Below are 23,340 nucleotides of genomic sequence, written 5' to 3' on the forward strand. Positions count from 1 at the left end.
TAACAAGGACAAAGGGCAAATGCTGCCCCCTTGTGGAAGGGAAAAATCTTTGCAAGAGGTTTTAGTGAGGTCTCAAACACACATTCCTGTTTTAATGCTTTTGTGAGGTCACACACATTCCTTTTTCATGGCGTTTGTGAGGTCACACACATTGCTGTTTCAATGTTTTAGTGAGGTCTCTCACACAAATTCCTGTTTAAACGTGTTTGTGAGGTCACATACATTCCTGTTTCAACGGTTTAGTGAGGTCTCACACACATTCCCGTTTCAAGGTTTTTGTGAGGTCACACACACATTTTCAAATGTTTGTCCTGGCATATTATTATTATATTATTATTATTATTATTATTATTATTATTATTACTTGTATTATTATTACTTTTATTATTATTATTATTATTATTATTTTAAAAAAAAACAGGATTTTTGTGATCTGCGTTTTGTGAAAACATAGCAAATATCAACCCGGGGATGAGTGAGTATCTTGTCGCCATGGAAACCACATCAAATTCTTCGGGGACTCATTTTTGGATGTCCAATCCGTTGCTATTTTTTTCGATATGCTCAAAAATCTTGAAACGAAACCATCCAAATGATCCTATCTAGTAGCTATATATTAGCTAGCTATCTAGCTTTCTATCTATCTGAGTTACTTCCGGGTTGCCAACATTTTGCATTAGGGTTGCATTAGATTTTCTTTTTTCTTTTTTTGTCTATTCCTAGCAAGCAATCTCATTATTTTTTTGGGCCGTTGAACGATGAGCTAGCATGACGCTAATGCGGCCGTAAATCTCCCCGGCGACGGGGGGGCGGGGGCGACGTCGGCGATAAAGACATGAAGAGTAACGCCGTAACTTTTTAATTCCCTCGTATAATTCAGCCTGAGGTGACATTAAGATGCTGTTTTGGTGGTTTTTTTTTTGTTTTCAAAAATGAAAATAATGAGCCACGACTGGATTATTTTGCAGAAAAAAAACTATATTTTTCGGAGCGACAAAAGCGATGATTTTTTTTGGTGTTTTTATTTTATTGTATTTTTTAAAGGGGTGAATTTGAGGTCACATGAGTAGTTTATCATTGTTATTGCTTCAAGCAAGAGTTTTAGTGAGCACAACAGCGACGATGCGACCGGGGAGGATTATTTGGACGAAAGACACTTTTTTTAACGTCGATTGCACCAAAATAATCCATTTTGGACGGCGTCAATATTAAACGGAAGAGTGTTTTGATTTCACGCCGCCCGTCTGTCTGCTCTACCGTCTTCATTTGGTCAAATTTTTCACAGCCTTGAGCGACAAAAAAAAAAACAAAATGGCTTCCTCGAAACAAAATGGCCGACATATTTCATTTACAATAATACATTTATTTTTTTTAATAATGATAATATATTTAATTTATTAAAATGTTCAAAACTCAAGGTCATAGAAAGCTAGCTAGCTAGCTAACAGATAGCTAATTGATAGCCAGCTAGACAGTCAGCTAACTAGCTAGATAGCCATATAGCTAATAAATAGCCAGCTACATAGCTAGCTAGCTAGCCAGATAGCTAGTGGATAGCAAATAGATAGGAAATTGGATAGCCAGCTAGGGAGCTAGCTAGCTAGCAAATAGATAGCAAATCCACAGTGTGTGTCCGTTTTTTGGTGCATCCTGGAATGATAGAAATGCTGACTCCATTTTTTTGTCCTTTGGTGAGACAGGTTTTGGCAGTTTATTTTGGATGGATTGCATTAGCTTTGATTCGCCTCGCAGAGGAGAAATTGACATTTCACAGCAGCAAAGTGGAAAGGAAAGGAAGAAGTAGAAAAAAAAATACAGGAGCTGCTGTAAAGGCAAACACTCTCGCGGTGCAATTTTGAAGTCAAAACAACAACAAAAAAAAGTCATTCAATCTTAAGCACTTTCTGCACTTTCTTTGGATCAAAGCGTCCTTTTCACCAGTGGATCAGGGACGTCATGGTGAAATGTGCACATCTGCTATAAGCTAAACGTTGAAATCAACGACGAAGTTGTAGCATCCATTTACGAAAAGAGAATGTCTCACATCTCCTATCCCATGTAAATCCGCTTCAATTCCAAGCCGCGACTTTTATACATACGTCTGGTAAATTGCACGTTTTTGTCAAAACAAATGTCTTTTTTTTCTTTATTCTTAAAACAATCATTTAAAAAATTTAACTACATTTTTCACATTTAAAAACTTTGTGTCGTCAATATTTTTTAATTGCCAATTTGGTTGTATGAAGCAGTTCTAGATGAAAGAGGATCAAGGCATCCTTTTCACTAATGGATCAGGGACATGGTGAAATTTGCACGTGTGCTACAAGCTAAATGTTGAAAGCAAACACGAAGCTGTCGCATCCATTGACAAAAACAGACTTGTTCACATCTCCTGTCCCATGTACTGTAAATCCGCTTCAATTCCAAGCCGCGACAATTCCAATTAATTTTGATGAACTTAACTGTGACGTTCAGTCCCGCCCCCCCTCTTTGCCAGAAGCTCAACAGGTGATTTTTTTTTTTCTTGAAAAGCGCCATTGTCATGAAAAGCCGCTTTTCCTCCCATGTGCGCTAATTGATACCTTGATCATTCCACACCGGGTGACGCTACGACGAAGATGAGGTCCAATTAGCATCACCGCAAAAAACAAGAACATCAACCCCACGAGTGGCAGGTGCTTCTTCTGGAAAAAAAGAAAAGAAACTCTCGAGTTATTTTAGTTGGAGAGGAAAAAAAAAGGCTTCCCACTCGTTCATTGCGACGGATTTATCGAGCTGCCAATCACTCGCTCTTGTTAGCGATCCATCGGTGTGAGGAAGGAAAATGGGTTGAAGATAATAACGCCGCGTCGCGCTGAGTGATCGGAAGCATCACAAAAGCAGCTGCCAAAGTGCCTGCGGAAAGTCAGAGAAAAAAAAACAACAACGAGGAGGGAGAGGTGCATTATGGGAAATCCAGAGGCAATAGATATATTTTACCGGGGGGGGGTTGGAATTGAAGCGGATTTACGTGGGATAGGAGATGTGAGATAATCTCATGTGGAAGTGTCGCCGTTTGGAATTGAAGTGGATTTACGAGGGATAGGAGATGTGAGATAATCTCATGTGGAAGTGTCGCCGTTTGGAATTGAAGCGGATTTACGTGGGATATGAGATGTGAGACAATCTCACGTGGAAGTGTCGTGGCTTGGAATTGAAGCGGATTTACGTGGGATAGGAGATGTGAGATAATCTCATGTGGAAGTGTCGCCGTTTGGAATTGAAGTGGATTTACGTGGGATAGGAGATGTGAGATAATTTCTTTTTGTCAATAGATGCTACAGCTTCGTGTTTGCTTCCAACGTTTAGCTTGTAGCAGACGTGCACATTCCACCATGACGTCCCTGATCCACTGGTGAAAAAGACGCTTTGATCCTCTCTTTCATGTAGAACTGCTTCATGCAACAAAGAGGGTGCAGAAACTATCTCTTGACAAAAGCCAGTGGAGGTAAACTTGAGCTCACCTTTGACCTTGCAAGGGTCCTTTTTTTGTTTTTCAAAAAAAAGGTTGTAAATAAGGCGCAGGCAGGCGGAAGGGCGACCTTGCTTCCTAATGAGGCGTAAAAAAGCAGCCGAGGTCTCCGGGAGTGACGCTTTGAGCCGGGGGGGGGGGGGGGGGGCATCTGCTCGCCATCGCTCACGCCTGCTCGCCATCGCTCGCAAGAGGACGTCCACGTGCGTGCGCTCATAAATTCCTCCAGTTAGGTATGTTGAAAACGTGACATTTATATTGGACCGCAAATGCTATTAACTCATTGACTGCCAGATGATGTGCAAAAAAATGTGGCCACTGCAGTGCCAGGGTTTTTGTCATTTTCACTCAAATTGCAGGACCCAAAGAATAGTCCCTTTTCGGATCATATTAGATTGGATCGTGTTAGATTACATTACATTACATTACATTTCCACTGCGAGACTAATAAAGGCAAATCCAATCCAATCCAATTACATTACATTAGACTGGATTAGATTAGATCGGATTGCATCAGATTACATTAGATTACACCAGATTACATTATATTAGATCAGATTAGATTAGATTAGATTAGAATTGATCATATTACATTAGATTAGATCATATTACATTTGATTAGATCAGATTACATTACATTGGATCAGATTACATTAGAATAGATCAGATTCTATTACATTATATTATATCAGATTACATTATATTAGATAAAATTATGTTACGTTGGATTAGATTCCGTTATATTAGTTTGGATTGGATCAGATTATATTCGATTACATTACATTACATTAGATTATATTAGATTACATTAGATCTGATCAGAATACATTTGATTAGATCATATTACATTGGATTAGATTATATTAGATTACATTAGATTAGATCAAATTACATTACATTGAATTAGATTACATTCGATTCAATTACATTTGATTATTGCTCTTTACAATTTTCATTTTTACAACAAAGTAATCAGTCAGGACAATAGAAGTAATCAGTGTGGCCACAGGGAGTAGTCCTCTGCTCCCCCCCAACCTGAGAGCAGGGACTAATATATATATATATATGACGAGGATTTTTTTTTAATATATTTGGTCTTAAACTACCAGCAAAAAAATAGTTTGCTGACGAAGCTTCTTGGATAAGAAGCAAAACGTCCGACACCTTCAAAGGAGTACAGATGGCGGCTGAAGAAGCCTCATCAAAACAACAATAAAAAAAAGATGGCCGTCAGCCTTTGAGGGGCGGAAACGTATGCAAAGGGGGCAGAAGTCAGGGGGGGGAGGGTTGTCAGACATTAGCCAGAAATAGATATTGTGTCTCCCGTGTGTTACCCGTGCGTACCCCGATTCGGTGAAACGGGCGAGTAAATTCCGCCGCCCCAAATTTAGCTTGGCAGAAAAGTCGCTTGATATGCAAATGGCCCCCCGTTGAATGTTTCATGGCGTCTTGGCGAGGTAGCGATTGCGTGCCGAGCGACGCCCAACACGCCATCAAATATACATCACAATTTACCATTTTTTTTTACGTTACACGTCGTCTACGATTTAATGAGGAAGTACGCGTCGGCCACGTCACCCTTAATGAGTGCGACCTCCGCATCGGGGTCGTCGTCGACAACCGAGTCGTACGAGACAAGATGGGTCGTTGTTGTGCCATGAATCATTCAGCGAGCCTTCTGACAAACGGAGACATTTTGTGCCACAAAAGTCATTCCGAGGAGTCGCCGTATACGCGGAGCAAAATCTTGATTGCGACGTTAATAGCGAAAAAGAAAAGTAGGGAAACGCTATGTATAAAACGGTTATTTTAAGTATAATTTCAGGTCGTATATTCAAAGTAGTGTTATGTAGCCTATAGTTAGCTCAAACAATGCTACGTAGTGTGTCAACAACATTAGCTAGCGTAACGTTCCAAATGTCAGATTGTATTGTATAATAATAAATTTGATTTTCTTTTACAGGCCAAAGAAAATGACGTGACGGGCCAGATTTGGCCCTCGGGCCTCAACTTGCCTACCGTGTTCTAAATGGAACACTGGAGTCTCGTACAGTGATACCTTGGTTTACCAACCCCTTGGCTTACGAACTTTTCGGTTTCCGAACGTTACATTTATGAAAATTTTACCTTGGCATACGAACTTTTTTCGTACACGGAGCTGCCTCAATGAGTGATGTGTCGTTCGCCAACGAGCCCGTTCTTCTAACAACAAAATGGCACCCGACTGTTTTTCTCCTCTATTCCCCACCCCAGTCTTCGGTTGAAGCCATATGATTGGTCAAGAACGCAGCAGTCAGGGGGGTGGTTTAAACATTAAAGAAACAGGCAGACGACAGTGAGAGAGTTTCAACTTTGATTGGCAGAGTGTAGACTGCAAGGTTAAAATATCCCATCAATAAGGCCCCACAAATAACCCGCACAAGCCATATGTACACTTGATGCAAAAAGCTATCAACCGAGCTAAACAGAACACAATTGATGAGGAACCAGGTAAAATTATCGCAGAGAAAGCACCTACAAGGGATCATCCCTGTGTTTAATGCTGATGAAACAACCATCACAAAGGTAAATAAAGCAACTTTATTATACAGTACAGTTTATTTCTTTAAGTATAATATCATAGCACATTTATTATACATAAAGTAAGGTATATTTTGTGTAGTTTTAAGGCTTAGAAAATTAGAAAATTATGTTTTATGGGGACCTGGGAACGGATTATTCTCATTTTAATGGCTTCCTATGGGAAATTATTTTTTTGGGATACACACTTTTCACCTTACACACTGTGTGTGGGAACCAATTAAGTTCGTAAGCCAAGGTATCACTGTACGTGCACCAGTGTCGCCCGCTTTGCTACATTACGCAACGTCAACCCGACGCAAACCCGAGCTGACACTTTAATGCGAACTTTGTGTTGTTATGACACGACACACTTAGTCGAAAACAATCACGGCGAAGCAATACAGTTGCGAGCAATGCCGCCAGATGGACCTCTCGGTGGAACCGCAATTGGATTAGCGCGAGCGCTTTGAGTGATTGTGATAAGGGGGTCGGGGGGGGGGGGGTCGTCCAGATAATCAATAGCCCGTTGAATAATTCATCGGCCGGCGAGCATAAAAAAAAAACATAAGCTAATATGTTTTTCTAAGTATGATGGATGGCGTTTTGTCCAAACGGGCGGAACATGAGGCGGAACGTCGGCATTGAGGGGGGTTTGGAGGGGGGGGGGGATTCCGGTTAGCCGCCTTGGAGCCGATCGATAGTGACAAGTTTGATTTCAAAATGAATATGTCATTTATTTCCAGAGTGCAGAAGGAATGCTGAAAGGACAACAGACACCATTTTTTGGGGTTTCCTAACTGACATCAGAAAAACGTTTTATAGCATCTAAAATAGCCAAAACACGCAAGCTGATAGTTTTAGTCAAATGCAAAACACCAATAAAAATAAGTTAAAGTGGCCCAAAACTACTTAAAAATGACCAAACGCTACAAAATAAATACCTGGAACTTGTCGCGGGTTGCTAAATGAACTTGGAGTGCATGAAAATATCTCTTTATGGATGATGCTGGTGTCAAAACATTTTTTGGTAGTTTTTGTGTGGGGTTTTTAATGTAACCATTAAAAAAAAACTATTTTTATTTTTAATTTTAATTTTAATTTTAATTTTAATTTTAATTTTAGTTTTAATTTTAGTTTTAGTTTTTTTTATTATTAATATTTATTATTATTATTATTATTATTATTATTTATTTGTTTTTATTTAGATTTATTTTCATTTTCATTTTCATTTTCATTTTCATTTTCATTTATTTATTTGTTTTATTTTTATTTTTATTTTTATTTTTATTTTTATTTTTATTTTTATTTTTATTTTTATTTTTATTTTTATTTTATTATTGTTATTATTATTATTATTATTATTATTATTATTATTATTTTATTCTTCTTATTTTTATTATTACTATTACTATTACTATTACTATTACTATTACTATTACTATTACTATTATTATTATTATTATTATTATTATTATTATTGCTTCCCCAAATTTGTAATGGCTCCCCCGAAGGAGAAAACCGGAACTGCAATGTGACCCATGACAACAACAAAAAATGAAGCGGAAACCTAGCGGGGAAAAATACTGGCAAAAATGGCGACGACAAAATCAACCTGCTAAATGACATGAAGCGCTACATGTAGCGCAACATGTAGCGCGACATGTAGCGTAACATGTAGCGCGACATGTAGCGCAACATGTAGCATGATATTAGGTTAGCGCCAACTTATCGTGGTGCAAAGTCACGTAACACGTCTCCGCGCCGCGCCATCCGATACGAACAAGAACTATATGATCCGATTAACGCGCTTTACCGAGTCGCCAAGGACGACGCACTGAACTTTGAACTTCCTTCTTGGACTAATGGACATTTCATTACTCTCCATTGTCCAAAATGGACAACACGCTAAGCCTTTGGAGAAGGTTGTTTCTGTTCCATTTGGCGCCTCGAATAATGATGACAGAGTGTTGGCGGACTTTGAAAAGAAAAAAAAAAAGCGTGTCCTAGCTCATGTTGGGTTATTGATCGCCAATGACAAACTGCTCCGGCAGACTGGCCCAAAAAAATCAATCGCTCATTTAGCTTTCCGAGCGGGGATGTTAGCTAATGGTGAAGGCGAAACACACTTTCCATGTAATGGACGCTGAAATAAAAAATTAAAAACTAGGTAACTATCTATAGATAACTAATAGATGGCTAGCTACATAGCCTAGCTAGATAGCTAGCTAGATAGATATTTGTGTTGTCATATTATTTGTTAATTAGTTTTTTTGTTGTTGTTGTTTTGACTTCAAGATGGCGCCACAGGAGTGGCTGCCTTTACAGCAGCTCTTGTGTTTTGTTGTTCTACTTCTTCCTTTCCTTTCCACTCACTTTCATCACTTCGCTGCTGTGAAATGTAAATGTCTCCACTGCGAGACAAATAAAGGCTAATGCAATCCTGCGGAAGACAATATTACACCCCCCTTATAAAACTACGCCAATGTTTACCATCTAATGTCAATCCATCACAGCATTTCCCTCCGAAGGTCGCATCTTAAAGCTCCATTAAAGCCTTTATTGGCCTCATCAAGACAAAAATCCAATTTGCTTTTCTGCTCTGCCACGTTTTCTTTTAATGGTGTCCTTTGCTTGAACCTTCACGTCATCTGAGAATAAGATGATACACACAAAAAAACGGAGAAAAAAAACGGAAAGCAAATAGCATCTTTGAGCATTATCATCGAGACGGCGTTTCCAAATAAGGGGGATTTTAAAACGGACTCCTAAAAATAGCATGAGGGCGTTGTTTTTTTATTTAATTGTTGTTGGAAACATCAAATAAGGTGAATTAATCAAAGCAAGCTCTTGGAAACGTTTCAAAAGTGACAAAAAAAACATTTTTTGTACAGCCCCTTGTTTCATTTAATAGCCTCTACTGCCCCCTGTAACGTCATTGATGGAATCACACCGTAACCATGTCAACAGAATGCCTTCTTAATAATAATAATAATAATAATAATACATTTCATTGTAATGTATATATTTGTGAATGAATAATGACAATAAATACACACAATTATTTCAGAACAAGCGGAGAGTCGAATAATAAATAGAGTTTAATCAGAGTGGTTGGTGTCGCAGAGATGACGTCACATGAACAGGTTGTTGCAATTGTTTCTCAATCGTAATTTCATGACCCGGTTCGGGATACCAAAAAGGATTAACCGAATGTTTTGTGATTCTAATATGTCAAAAATATCTTTAAATTGGTCAAATGCGTCGTTAAATATCCCTGGCGCGAAAAAGTGACACATTTTATGTTGGAAATGGAGATGTGTCGTTAGCGAACGAAGCGGCTTTTGACTGAATTTGTAAACAGGATCAACCCCCTCAAAGCTGAGGCACTTGGTATTTATTAATATCACAATAATATAAAGCCATTTACATTTTAAAATATATATATATATTGTATGTTTTGTATACATTAGTGAATCGTTTTACATATTAAGAGTAAATTAATTTAAGCAACAAAAACGAAAAGCCGTAAGTAGGCTCTTTTTGGTCAGCCGAGCCAAAAGACCCAATTCTCTAAAAAGAGACTGAATTCCCATCACGAGTTGGAAAACACCAGAAAAATGCACGTCCAAGTGACAAGTCAAGACCGGCATTGGTTCCAGCCAATCATATCGCGCCGTTTCCTCCCTAATCTCCACCTTCTTCTCCAAACTGACCAATCTTGGCCAAGGAGGGAAACTTCCGTTTCCCACACTCCAGCACGTCCATTGTAAAATGCGATTGTTGTGAATTCGTCGCCAGATTTGTTTTAACCCCCAGAAAAAAAGTTGCTGCGCCGTCGAGTTTCATCTCCAGCCGAGCCCCAGTCGTTCAAGACTGCTGTCATACGCGAAACGTGGGCTCTCTTTGGAATATCCAGTCCACCTTGGCGCTTGTGCTAACTAGCCGTAGCTAGCGCACGTTAGCTAGCCGCGGTAAGGTTGGTCGAATGGCGACGGACGACAGCATGTTTTCGACTCGCTTTGGAGGAGTTGGCCTTTAAAAACGCCGCACTTGAGGCGGGCAGCGCAAGGCCAACCCGCTCGTTAACTCAACGGACTCGGGATATTTTTGCGGTGTGTGTTACATTTGTTTAGTTGAGCAAATTCCGCAAGGAGCGGCTCCCCTCCAGGATGAATGGCTTCAGTACCGAGGAGGACAGCCACGACGGGCCGCCCGCGCCGCCCCTCTACGGCCAAAGCTGCTGCCTGATCGAGGACGGCGAACGCTGCGGCCGATCGGCCGGCAACGCCTCGTTCAGCAAGCGGATCCAGAAAAGCATTTCGCAAAAGAAACTCAAGCTGGATATCGATAAGAGCGTGAGTAATATTGGAAAAATGGGAGGGAGAGGGGAAAAAAACACGACGACTTTTCCCCGTGTGGGAACCGAAAGACAACCGGATGTTAGCCGGTTGATTGACAGCTAACGCTAACATACCTCCAATCGAATACGCGACTTGGCGTTTTATTTTCATGTTTTTCGCTTGTTTTGTGTGTCAATTGAGCTAATTTATGTGTGTCTATAATGTTTTTGTCTTGTCGAATTTTGCCACGTATCGATGAGCGAGATTTTAGAACTATGCTAAAGTTAGCCGCGTTAGCACTTCAGAGTCGACTTAGACCAAACTCTCCATAAACGACATTTTGTGCAAATAACACCGACTTATCCTTTTAATAACGTCCTCAATTGTCAATCTTTTAATCTTTATTTAAAATAAATTCACGAATGGCAGCGAATGAGTTAAAAGTCTTAAAATTCTAGACGAAAGCTGCTTAATAATAACACATTTAATCTACAAGTGCCTTACAGGACACTAAAGGACACTTTACAATTGAAAGAACAATAAAAACAAATAATATAATGATAAATAATAAAATAGTGGGTTCTCTGAATCTGAACTCTCGGAAGCCATTGTTTTGATTCTGGAGCAGGGCAGTTTGTGAAGGAGTATGCTGGCGTGACGTCACGAACAAGGGGGCGGGACTTTCTGAATCTGTCCGGTTCCGAGCTCATTTTGTGGGACACTTTAAGTCATTTTTTATTGGTGTTTTGCATTTGACTAAAAATATTTGGGTATTTTAGATGCTCTAAAACATTTTTCTGATGTCAGTTAGGAAACAAAAAAACGGTGTCGGTTGTCCTTTAAACCTCTTTCCTACTTGTTTGTAGGTGCGCCACTTGTACATCTGCGACTTCCACAAAAATTTCATTCAAAGCGTGCGTAACAAGCGGAAGAGAAAGACGAGCGACGACGGCGGCGAGTCCCCGGATCACGACGTGGAAGTGCCGGAGGTAAAGCGTTTGTTTTTTTTTTTTTTTTTTTCTCCCTTTGACCTCCTTTTAACGCGTGTCGCCGTGACGATTCCATTTCTTCGCAGGTGGACCTGTTCCAGCTGCAGGTGAACACGTTGCGGCGCTACAAGCGACACTACAAGTTGCAGACCAGGCCCGGTCTTAACAAGGCCCAGCTGGCTGAGGTGATCGCACGTCGCGCACCCGCAAAATCCGCCGCGATGCCATTTAGGCGACCGCAACGATGTATCAATCGCGTACGACGGGTCGATAGCGATAAATTTGCTCTACTTCGATAGATAGCTAGCTAATAGATAGACAGCCAGATAACCAGATAACTAGATAAATAGCTAATAGAAAGATAATAGATAGCAAATCATTCGTTCTTCAGCACTTGCTGTACCCTCTTTGTGACATGAAGCAGTTCGAGATGAAAGAGAGGATCAAAGCCTCCTTTTCACCAGTGGATCAGGCACGTCGTGCTAAAAAGCTGTAGCATCCGTTGACGAAAAGGGATCTCATGTCCCTCATAAATCCGCTTCAATTCCAAGCCGCGACCGTTCCACATACATATCTTGAAGTAAAAAAAAACTAAATAGCAAATAACATGACGACACAGAGTCATTCATTCTTCAGCACTTGCCGTTCCCACTTTGTGACATGCAGCAGTTCTAGATGAAAGACGAGAGGATCAAAGCATCTTTTTCACCAGTGGATCAGCGACGTCGTGCTAAAAAAATATGCACGTGTGCTACAGGCTAAATGTTCAAAGCAAACACGAAGCTGTATCATCCATTGACGGAAGGAGATCTCATGTCCCACGTAAATCCGCTTCAATTCCAAGCCGCGACCATTTTTTTTGGTTGTTTGTTTGTTTCATGTGAGTTAAAATTCCGCCCTAAAATATTTTTATTTTCATTGACGAAGAGAAATGGTCGAAAATCTCCTTGTCCCACGTAAACAGGAGCGGATCAAAGCATCCTTTTCAGCAGTGGATCAGGGTTGTGACCGCGCCGCGTTGACAGCCTGCTACAATGTCAACGTGACTTTTTTTTTCGCCACAGACTCCCCCGTCGTCCTCATTATAGGCGTCCCTCGCGGTCACCCGCGGTTAACTTTGACGGACGCTGTGTCGCTAGCTCCCGCGCCGCCGTAATTGCTCACTGGACTAATTTGCCGCGCCGACAGGTGGACCTTATGAAAACCTCCTGTATTGGAGCCCGGGGGGGGCGAAATGGGGTGAAAGGGGCTTGGCGTCGGGCGCCGACGGTGAATGAATGGCACCCGCTAGCAAGTTGAACGTTTCCCCAGACTCTGGACGCGGTTTTAACGAGCCACGCACGTCGTTAATAACGCGGCGGCGGTCGGCAGCTGACAACCGCCCTACAGCTGTGGCAACGAACGGCCCGACGAGCGCTCGGTGTTTGTTTGTTTTTGGACATTTGTTGTAATTCAAAGCTAATCTTTGTCCGCTAAACTTGCTGTTAAGCGCAAGTTAGAAACACCTTTCGGCCAGCACCTAGCTGGATAGCTATTAGCTATCTATTGGCTAGCTAGCTAGCTTTCTATCTATTTGTCTTACTATTCTAATCGAGTTATTTCCGGGTTGAGTAAACGCTGGCGCGTGTGGCTGCCGCTGCTCACCCACAGAAAAACTGATCTTGTGACTGTAAAGTGACCTTGAGAAATTTGAAACCCGGAAATAACTCAGATAGAAAGCTAGCTAGCTAATAGATAGCTAATAATAATAATAGTACCTTGTACTATTAGTGCCTTTCAAAACTTTCAATGACATAGCTAATAGATGGCTAGCTATATAGCTGATAGCTAGCTGGCTAGCCAGCTAGATAACAAATAGATAGCTAGCTAGATAGCTAGCTCAATAGCTACTACCACCAAATGGAAGAATTTCTTTTTCTATTTGTATTCTGATCGCTGCAGAAATAAAGAAAACCCCACAAGGGAAAAAAAGAAAGAGCAAATTATTATTATTATTCTCGATTAGCTATATAGCTAGCTATCTATCTATTAGCTATCTATTAGCTCGCTATCTTTCTATCTATTTGAGTTACTTCCGGGTTGAGTGAACGCTGGCGCATGACTGTAAAGTAACCTTGGGAGTTTTGAAAGGCGCTTAGAAATTAAATGTATTATTATTATTTGTATCTATTCGCTATCTAGCTAGCTGTCTATTAGCTCGCTAGCTTTCTATCTATTTGAGTTATTTCCGGGTTGAGTGAACGCTGGCGCATGACTGTAAATTGACCTGCGGAGTTTTGAAAGGCGCTTATAAATGAAATGTATTATTATTATTATTATCGATTAGCTATCTCGCTATCTAGCTAGCTGTCTGTTAGCTGTCTATTAGCTCGCTAGCTTTCTATCTATTTGAGTGACTTCCGGGTTGAGTGAACGCTTGCGCATGACTGTAAAGTGACCTTGAGACTTTTAACAGGCGCTTATGAATGAAATGTATTATTTTTATTATTAATAATGTCAACTCAACTAGCGAAAAACAGCATCGTCTGACTATCGTCTCCTTTTTTTTCCCCGTCCGTCCCTTCCGCAGACGGTGAGCCGCCACTTCAGGAACATTCCGGTGAACGAGAAGGAAACGCTGACCTACTTTATTTACATGGTGAAAAGCAGCAAGAGCCGCTTGGACCAGAAGGCCGACGGCGGCGGCGGCGGCAAACCACTCGACTAAAAACAAAACAACAAAAACACGCAAGCGACGGACATAACCATACATGGCGAAACAACCAAAAACTGGACAAGGCGGACATTTTTTATTTGTTTTTTTAAGAGTTGCAACCATCCACAGGCCATCGAAAGCTTTTGCACCAGGACGCAATTTGACTTGGCCTCACATGTGTCGACTGTTACCGTGTCCACCGGGACGTAAAAAAAGACTCCCTTTCCCGCCGACAGAATGTCCCCTTTAACCTCGTCAGGAAAGACAACGTCACGTACTTAAAAAAAAAAACAACAACAACAACACAATTTGGACCTTGAGCGCCCGGACTGGACTGGACTGCTGGCATTTGCATGTGGACTTTTTTTTTTCTTCCACCAACGTGCGCACTGCATATAGCAATTGTTAGCATTGTCATGCTAATGGCACTTGACTCGACCCGTGTTTAACCCTCCTGTTATTTTTACGGGGTCCCGATGGGCCCGTTTTAAAAATAAATCGTAAGTGCAGTGGATTAATGTTTCTTCGAAAGCAACCTAACAGCGATTTTGCAGGAAAAATATGGATTATAATCATAATAATAATACATTTCATTTATAAGCGCCTTTCAAAACTCTCAAGGTCACTTTACAGTCACAGTTTTTCTGTGGGTGAGCAGCAGCAGCCGCCACACGCGCCAGGCCAGCGTTCACTCAACCCGGAAGTCACTCAAATAGATAGAAAGCTAGCCAATCGATAGCCAACGGATACCTAGCTAGATCGCCAGCCAGCTAGATAGCGATTAGATAACTAACTAGATAGCTAGCCAGATAGCTAGGTAGCTAGCCAGTCAGATAGCTAATAGATAGCAAATAGCTAGCAAATAATAAGTTATCAGTGACAGGCTAAAAAAATCTTATATTGAGACAATTTGGTCCTGCCCCTTTTAATTGATGACACTTTACAGGTCATAGGTCATATTGTGCATTCCGTTAATCAGAAATTAATGTAACGAGGTTTTTAAAAGCACTCTGCAAAATAATATTTGTAAGCGCTGACATGCTAAAATCATGTGGCCCATTGTTATCTTTGCGGGTCAAATTGACCCAATGTCAAAATTCATGCCACTTTTACCTTTTTTTTACTTTTAAGTATGGTTTTTAACTACATATTTTGGGAGGAATCGGGTTTCCTGATTCTGACATTTTTTAGATATCGGATCAAATTGACCCAAGGCCACTACATTACATACATTACAGGATTAAACGTTAGCACTGAAACAAAAAGCTCTTTGCGATAACTCATAGTGACCATTAATAATAATACTAATAATACATTTCATTTATTAAGCACCTTTCAAAACTCTCAAGGTCACTTTACAGTGAGTTATAATAAGTTTTTCTGTGGGTGAGCAGCGGCAGCCACACGCGCTAGCGTTCACTCACCTGGAAGTAACTAGAAAGCTAGTAGACAGCTAATACATAGCCAACAGATAGCTCGCTAGATAGCTTGCTAGCTAGTTAGTTAGCTAATACACTGCATGTCACTAAAATACAAAGATAGAAAGCTAGCTAGCCGGCTAGTAGATAGCCCATTTTATTTTGATTAGCTTCAGCAGAGGGTGCCACAAATCTGATGCGTCTAACTCTTTGTTTTGTTTTGTTTTTGTTTTTTTGGGGGGGGGTGAACGAATTCCACAATTTGGGGCAACGGGTCAGATTGACCCAAGGAATATGATTGCGTTTCCTGAGGAGCCATGTTAACAGGAGGGTTAAATGATACCACCGATGAAGACCGTCGATTAGCAGAGCTCTTGCTTTGTTGACATTTTAGCTAGCTAATGCTAGCTTTCCTTTGGCTTGAGTGTCCTGTTCACAGTAAAAACACTTCACTGCGATGATCTTTGTACACAGTTGACAGGATTTTATTTGTCATTTTTGTTTTTACTCCCTGAATTATCTTTTCTGGTAGTTTTCGTTAGCATCGCATCGTTGCTAACCATCCATCTTTAATCACGCTTAAGCGACAACAGCCGTATTAACCTGTATCCTTCCTATTAGAAATCACACTTGTATTTAAAAAAATGTTTCATGATGCTCTTGTTCATGAATAAATGTACAGACTTATGTATCTAAATGTTTGACTGAGTGCTTTTAAACTTTTTTTTTCAACTTTAAACAGGCTACATTCGCTATGTGATGCTAGCGAAGCAACCCCAGCCGTTTCTAAAACACACCACAAGATGGCGGTATTGCTCACCAAAACATTCCGTGTCCCTTCATTTGCAGGCTTCCTGGTAAGCAGTGGTAAGTAGTTTTACTTTATTTTGCTTGAATTGCAAAGTATGTTTATATGACTCGACACGTTTAATGACCGCTAGCAGTGCCAGTCAGACACCACTCGGTGACACCATTTTTTTAACTAGAAACTTAAAATGGGATCACAAATTTGACTAATTCATCGGAAACATTTTCCCTGTACGTTCAATAGCCTTAAAAACAAAGAAATACACCACTGACAATCCAACCATACTCCAAATTTAGTACATTTAATCACGCCAGTGAATAAAACTACCGAAATCTCATCTGGTGACGTCTTTTTTACGCGACGTAATCACCGTTGTCGCCAAAATAATCAAAACGCGTCACAAAATGGAGGGCGTCATAAAATATTCATTTATTATTATATAGATTCACGTATAATGTACATTCCATCCACATTTTACACAACTAATTGAAATTGTACTTTTTTATCGTTTGCGAGTGATTCAAGCTGCGTCGAAGGTGAACGACATTCGAGTGCGTCTATTCAAGCGGACAGTGAGCACGTTGAGGTAGATTCTTATTAGACAAAGTATACCAAAAAAAAAAATCACAATATTTTTACGTATTTTTTCTTGAATATGGTTTCACCCATTTTGTATTTTAATTTTCCTGTCGATTTTTTTTTCCTTATGTTCGATCAAATGGATGACGTCACCTTAGGCTACCAAAAAAAAACGACGTTCGTACACACAAAATGGCGCGACAGTAGACCAAAAAATAAGAAATAAAATGTGCCAACACAAAATAAAAGCGTACCCCCCCCCAAAAAAAAATAGTTATAATAATCAACTCAATCCCCGAATAAAATTGCCACAAAAACAAAACAGTACGCGTGTTGCAATTTTAAAACGTGGACTAAAAAACGAAAGAATAATTTAAATGTCTTGTTTTTTTTTTTTTTTCAAAACATAATTTAAACGTTTTTCCCCCACCCCTGGGGTGTTGGGGAGGGGCACAACAAGACGAAAGGATAAACACAATATTCCACATTTCTTATGAAACAAACAGCAGGAGAGAAAATATGAAAAGTCTTTTTTTTTTTCTTCAGACGATGATGCGTTCACGTGCGGTCGTACAAGTGGTTTGATGATCTCTTGAGGGTTTTTTTCTGTTTTTTTTTTTTTTTTTTTTTGGTCATTGGTTGAGTTCCAGAGCCCAAACCTGCTGCGGCCACCCGGTTCGACCCTTCACCTTCTTTTCAGGACCAAACGAGTCTTGTGCTGGACCTTCGTCCTGCACGAGCGACAAAAAAAAAAGATCGTAAGAAGAACAAAAAGTTTATAACGTGATAAAATAAGACACAAATATGTCGTACATTCCACATTTTTTTACAACTGTATTCTGTTGAGATTTAAAATGAGTTTCCAGTGAAGTATTATCCTCAATACAATACAATACAATACAATACAATACATACTGTTTCATATAAAAATTTGATATCGTCAATACAACTTCAATCAAATCTTTTTGAACAAATATTCACATACGGTTGTAATTTTTTGCATGACGTATTTTTTGCATTGTCGAGTATTTTTATCCGCACGTGACATTCAATGTGAACTAATCCTATAAGTGTATTTATTCATCTTTAAGTACGTATTGTGCAATGATTTTTTTTCCAAGCATGTATATACAAAAATGTAATGAATATTTCTCTGGTGACCAAAATTCGTCCAAAATTGAACTATTGGAAATGTTGTAATTGCAGACTTATCATCTCCTTTTTTCAGATTTAAAATGTCAATAAGTTTACTTCACAATTTAATTTTCAGATGGCATTTTCTGCCACAGCTCACATTAAGATTAACTCAATTAATGCAAACCCACCCCGTTTTTTTTGGGGGGGGGACAAAAAAAGCACATTTAATGTATTTAAATGAATCATTTTGTTCAAAGTATCCAATTTGGAACTGCATATTTAAAAATAACCACCCTTGCCAATTTATCTAATGATAATAATAATAATATAATAATACATTTCATGTATAACCAAGCATTCCCTCTTTTCTTTCATTCAATCACAAATTCTGACATTGACTTTTAAACGCCTTAGAAAGGTCGATTAGCTGCTTTCAAGGTCACTGTGGACAAAATGACTTTCATTGTTCTTATTTATTTGAGTCGCGCAGTCAATAATTTATTTAAGGGAATAACATGACTGTTAAATTAGTTTTAAAAGGTGTTCATAAATGGAATATAATAATAATAATAATAATCATACACTTCATTTAAAACTCTCTAAGCTGTATAGTGCCTCCATTTTTTTTTTCATTTTTTTGATGATACTAGTGCAGTGTGTTCTACCAGAAACAAATTCCTTAGCAATAAAGATGATTCTGATTCTAATAATAATAATAATAATAATAATAATAATGTCAGCATGCAACGCAGCCATTAACATTTTCTTTTATTCATAATAATACAACTACGTACTACTAATAACTCTAATGCTAATACTACTACTACTACTACTAATAATAATAATTATTATTATTATTCAGAATCAGAAAACCTTTATTCGTCCCACAATGGGGAAATTTTCAGTCCACAGCAGCAATTTAAAATGGGATGGGTTGGGGGAGAGGGTGAAAGGATAGAAAAATAAATAGTAAAATAAATAGTACATTAAATAGTAAAATAAAAATGTATAGTAAAATAAAAAATGTCAACAGACTGAGATGTATGTTATAAATGTGCAAAACCGTTTCATAAAATATATTATTATTATTATTATTATTATTATTATTATTATTATTATCAAACAATGCTTACATTCGAAACTGATTCAAAATGAGCCGGTTTAAAGTAAGCTTGAGTTAAAAAAAAAAAAAGCAAATTTAAGAGGACGAAATTAACTTTTTTTTTTGTGGGCGTCTATAGACGATGAGACCGTTATAACGGTCCTTATCGTTGACCCCCTTTAGGATCCCGGATGTCGATTCATCGCGCGCGGATTGCTTTATTAGTCTGGCGGTGGAGAAATGTACATTTGAAAGCATGAAATCTCGTAATAAAAAGAAGACGTAAAGAGCCATGCACACTCACCGTGTCCCTTTTCCTTTTCAGATCCCGATTGTCGAATTTCTTAATTTCGGCTTTGAATCCTTCAGTCTCTCCGGCGTCTTTGGCCAGCACGTCCATCAGGTAGGCGATGTAACTCGTGGCCAGCCTCAGGGTCTTGATTTTGGACAGTTTCGTATCCGCCGGTACGTTGGGGATGCACTCCCGTAGCTCCGCGAACGCCGTGTTGATGCTCTCCGTCCTCCGACGCTCCTTCTTGGGCCCCGACGCTCGCCGCTTGGCCGCGCCGGCCCGGAGGCCCTCTAGGCGGGCGCGGTCGTGCTCCGCGGTCGCGGCGCCGGGCGTCAACTCCGAGCCCGCGGGGTACGGCGCTTGGACGTGGTAGTCCGGGGGCACTTCGCCGTGGTTGAGCACCCAACTTTGGAAGTAGGGAGGGGCGTCCTGGTGGCAACGCGGCACGAACGGGAAGGCTTCGGGCACGAGGTGGTGATGGTGGTGGTGGTGGTGGTAACCCCCGATCAAGTTCATCCTTGGACCGGATTCTGTTTTTGCTGCTTCGGGTCTCGCTTCTCGGCTGTCATTCACCGTTTAGGTTTTTAATCCAACATGTCTTGTTTCCCACCCCCCCCAAAAAAAATAAATAAAAAATAAAAATAAAAAATCACTCAGTGAACATTCGAATTCCACTCTTGCGGTTTAATTTCCACGGCGAAGCTCCCCACTGGTCGTCGGGAGAAATTTGAGCCGCTAGAAGGTGCGAGGTGGACAGGTTTATAAAGGGAGTGCGCCCAATGCGGTGGCGAGTTGAGGAAGGTGGGAGGGGTTTGCATGGTCAGTGACGTCATCGTCGTCTGGTTTTGATGATGAACATGAAATGATTGCTTTCCGCCACAGAACATTTACACATGATCTGATTTTTTATATTTTATATTTTATTTTATTATTATTATTATTATTATTATTATTATTATTATTTGGGGGGGTGAACCGGACATACGCTATTGAAATTACCAAGGACCTATTCAGCATAAGCAGCGTTGAAAATAGATGGATAAATAGATTGATCCGTTTATCCAAAATGTTTAGCATACCTGTCAACTTATAATAATCATAATCATAATCACAATCATCATAATTATTATAGTCATAATCAGAATCAGAATCCTAAGCGGAATCAGAATAATGATAATAATCATTCTCATAATCATCATAATCATAATCATCAGAATCAGAATCATAAGCAGAATAATAATAATCATCATCATCATACTCATCATACTCATAATAATAATAATAATCAGAATCATAAGCAGAATCATAAGCATAATCATAAGCAGAATCAAGCAGAATCAGAATCATAATAATACTAATAATACTAAATACTAATACTAATAATAATAATCATCATCATCATCATAATCATAATCATCGTAATCATCATAATAATCAGAATCATAAGCAGAATCAGAATAATAATAATAATAATATCATAATAATAATAATAATAATAATAATAAATACATTTAGTTTCCAAGCACGTTTCAAAACTCTCAAGGACACTTTACAGTCACTGGATTTTTTTTTTTTTTTTGTGCGGGTGAGCAGAGGCAACTATTTGAACCAGCGTTCACTCTACCCGGAAGTAACACAGCAGCAAAGTTATGAAAGGAAGAGGAAAGGAGAAAAAAATCACTGTGTACGTTTTCCCCGTATTTTAGACGGTTTGTAGCATTTTAAATAATGTACAGCGTACTACAACTTTTATACGAAAAAAAATGTGAACCAATCTTCCAAAAGGCCACTTTGGCTCAAATGGAGTTCGTCTCAACTGCTACTATAGCAAACTATTAATTTCACGGCAAACCAATACAAGAAATCCTTAATCGTATATTTTTGACCGTGAGAGTTTTGGAAGGAGTTTATAAATGAAATGTATAATTATATTATTATATTTTTTTATCGCTGCTTACGGCCATCGATAAAAGTATAGTGTGCGCATGCGCGGTAAATTGTCTGCATTTCCGCTTTGTTTGCGCATGCGCGGTGAACTGTCAGCATTTCCGCTTGTGTTAGCATTTTTTAGCATTCCAAATTATGTACGACGTATACTACAACTTTTATACGGGAATTTTAAGCCTTTATAAAGGCAGCTATTAGTTAGCCGAAGATAAATCTTCCATATTTGATAAACCACTGCCATTATTGACATATTCACGTCTAAAAAAGTCATAGAAAATCACAATGTCCAGGTCAGATCGAACACTTTGTGTATTTCACCTGCTGTCTTGAGTTTGCAAGCTACGACGAACCGTGGCTGGTATTGACTCGAGTCAACGTGACGTCATTTTCAGGCGACAATAAATTGACTGTCATTTTCAAAATAATGACATTTAGTCCTTAATTCGTATTAAACAAGCCTAATCTGAAACAGAATACCGCAGTTAGACGAATGGGGGCGCACAAAACCCACTGTCAGGATAATTTGTGACGAAATCGTTCCCTTTAAATTTACGAGAGGTTTAAAAACAAAGTTGCAGTTCGAAACAATCACGATTTCATGTTGACTTTACATTTATTTGACGGAATCTCTTTCGTGCTGTTTTCTCGCCCTTAATCTGAACAGTGTGAGTTAATACGTGATGATTTTTGAGAATGGTGACTCCTGCCCCCACCTCCAACCCCCAAGCGACCCCTTATGAAACTCGCCCCCCCCCCCTGCATGCGTAAAAATCCACGATCTCATTACATCTCGTGACCTTGACGCTATTTCAAACCATTTACGGACTCGTCTTATCTAAATACAACCATAAATCACGCCGGGGGGAATTGATGGGGGGGGGGGGTCTTCTTTCTCCCGCATATATTCCATCGAAGGTGCTCGCTCTCCTTACTGTGTTTACACAGCGCCACTTTGCTGCCTTTTCTTTTAAATAATCATCTGTCACTACGTCCTGTCGACCCCCCCCCCTCCCCCACCCCGAGCTTCGTGTTGATGTCTATTCATGAATTTATTATTTGTTTATTCATCTTATTTTGTCACCCACTTGATGAGGTAAACCTGCACCGTGGCCAAGAGGTATTGCGTTTACGTCATATCAATATGATTATTAGTCAGTTATGTATTATTTATATTCATCGAGCTGATATTGAGCCATCAATGTGGAGTTTCCCATGAAAGTGCCTCTCAAATTAGTATGAAAATATATAATTGTTAAATACGTTGTCATTTATGTTATTTATTCTGTAAAATCTGCCCCATTTGTTTGCCTTATAGTTCCTATTTTTCATTTGTAGTATTCTGCATCAATTCAACAACGATATGATATAATTCTCAACTAAAATAAATCATCGTCGGGATCACTTTGCTGCTGTGAAATGTAAATTTCTCCACTGCGAGACTAAAAAAAAGGCAAATCCAATCCAATCCAAATATAACCCGAAATGCATTAAAATTAGGAAATGCATACTCATACATTGTAAATAATAATAATAATTTCATTTATAAGCTCCTTTCAAAACTCTCAAGGACACTTTACAGTCACGGGATAAGTTTTTCTGCATAGAGTAAAAACAGTTACATATATCATATATGCATTGTACTGTATTTTTATACTTTGCACTATGTATATTTCATTTTATGACTTTTTTTTGCAGTTGTACAGTTTAGTCTTCTGTCATTTTTTTTGTACATGCAAGACTTCGTTTTTTATTTTCGACCCAACCCCCCCATTTCTTTAAATTTTGCTGTTGTATATTGCAAATTTCCCCACTATTGGGCTATCTGATTATGATAAACATTATAGACACTTAAAAAAAAACAATCAAAAAAATGCAAATTTCCTTATTGTGGGACGAATAAAGGCTTTCTGATTCTGATAACGAAACACCAGATCAATTAAAACAGTTCAAAAATTTAACT

The 23,340-nt window shown here is 39.2% G+C and overlaps 2 protein-coding genes across 2 annotated transcripts; one reads left to right on the plus strand and one right to left on the minus strand.

Moving 5' to 3' along the window:
- The first annotated feature begins 9,786 nt into the window (after positions 1–9,786).
- sap30l (sap30-like) lies at positions 9,787–16,206 on the plus strand. The gene is made up of 4 exons (XM_089017367.1): positions 9,787–10,428; positions 11,280–11,402; positions 11,489–11,587; positions 13,972–16,206. The coding sequence occupies exons 1-4, from the start codon at positions 10,243–10,245 to the stop codon at positions 14,107–14,109; spliced, it is 546 nt and encodes a 181-aa protein (XP_088873493.1). The 5' UTR covers positions 9,787–10,242; the 3' UTR covers positions 14,110–16,206.
- Positions 16,207–16,412: 206 nt separating this feature from the next.
- Positions 16,413–20,147, minus strand: LOC148886822 (heart- and neural crest derivatives-expressed protein 1-like). The gene is made up of 2 exons (XM_089017365.1): positions 19,446–20,147; positions 16,413–17,633 (listed from the first exon to the last, which is right to left on the minus strand). Exons 1-2 carry the CDS (start codon positions 19,947–19,949, stop codon positions 17,535–17,537), a joined length of 603 nt encoding a protein of 200 aa, XP_088873491.1. The 5' UTR covers positions 19,950–20,147; the 3' UTR covers positions 16,413–17,534.
- Positions 20,148–23,340: the final 3,193 nt, after the last annotated feature.

Source organism: Hippocampus bargibanti, linkage group LG16, assembly GCF_051943395.1.
Source record: "Hippocampus bargibanti isolate YZ-2025 linkage group LG16, ASM5194339v1, whole genome shotgun sequence".
In the NCBI taxonomy this organism is placed as follows: Eukaryota; Metazoa; Chordata; class Actinopteri; order Syngnathiformes; family Syngnathidae; genus Hippocampus; species Hippocampus bargibanti.

Coding starts and splice junctions, on each gene's coding strand:
- sap30l (XM_089017367.1), top strand. CDS start 10,243: ATGAATGGCTTCAGTACCGAGGAGGACAGCCACGACGGGCCGCCCGCG. Junction 10,429..11,279: donor AGCTGGATATCGATAAGAGC/GTGAGTAATATT, acceptor ACTTGTTTGTAG/GTGCGCCACTTGTACATCTG. Junction 11,403..11,488: donor ACGACGTGGAAGTGCCGGAG/GTAAAGCGTTTG, acceptor ATTTCTTCGCAG/GTGGACCTGTTCCAGCTGCA.
- LOC148886822 (XM_089017365.1), bottom strand. CDS start 19,949: ATGAACTTGATCGGGGGTTACCACCACCACCACCACCATCACCACCTC. Junction 17,634..19,445: donor TGAAAAGGAAAAGGGACACG/GTGAGTGTGCAT, acceptor TCGCTCGTGCAG/GACGAAGGTCCAGCACAAGA.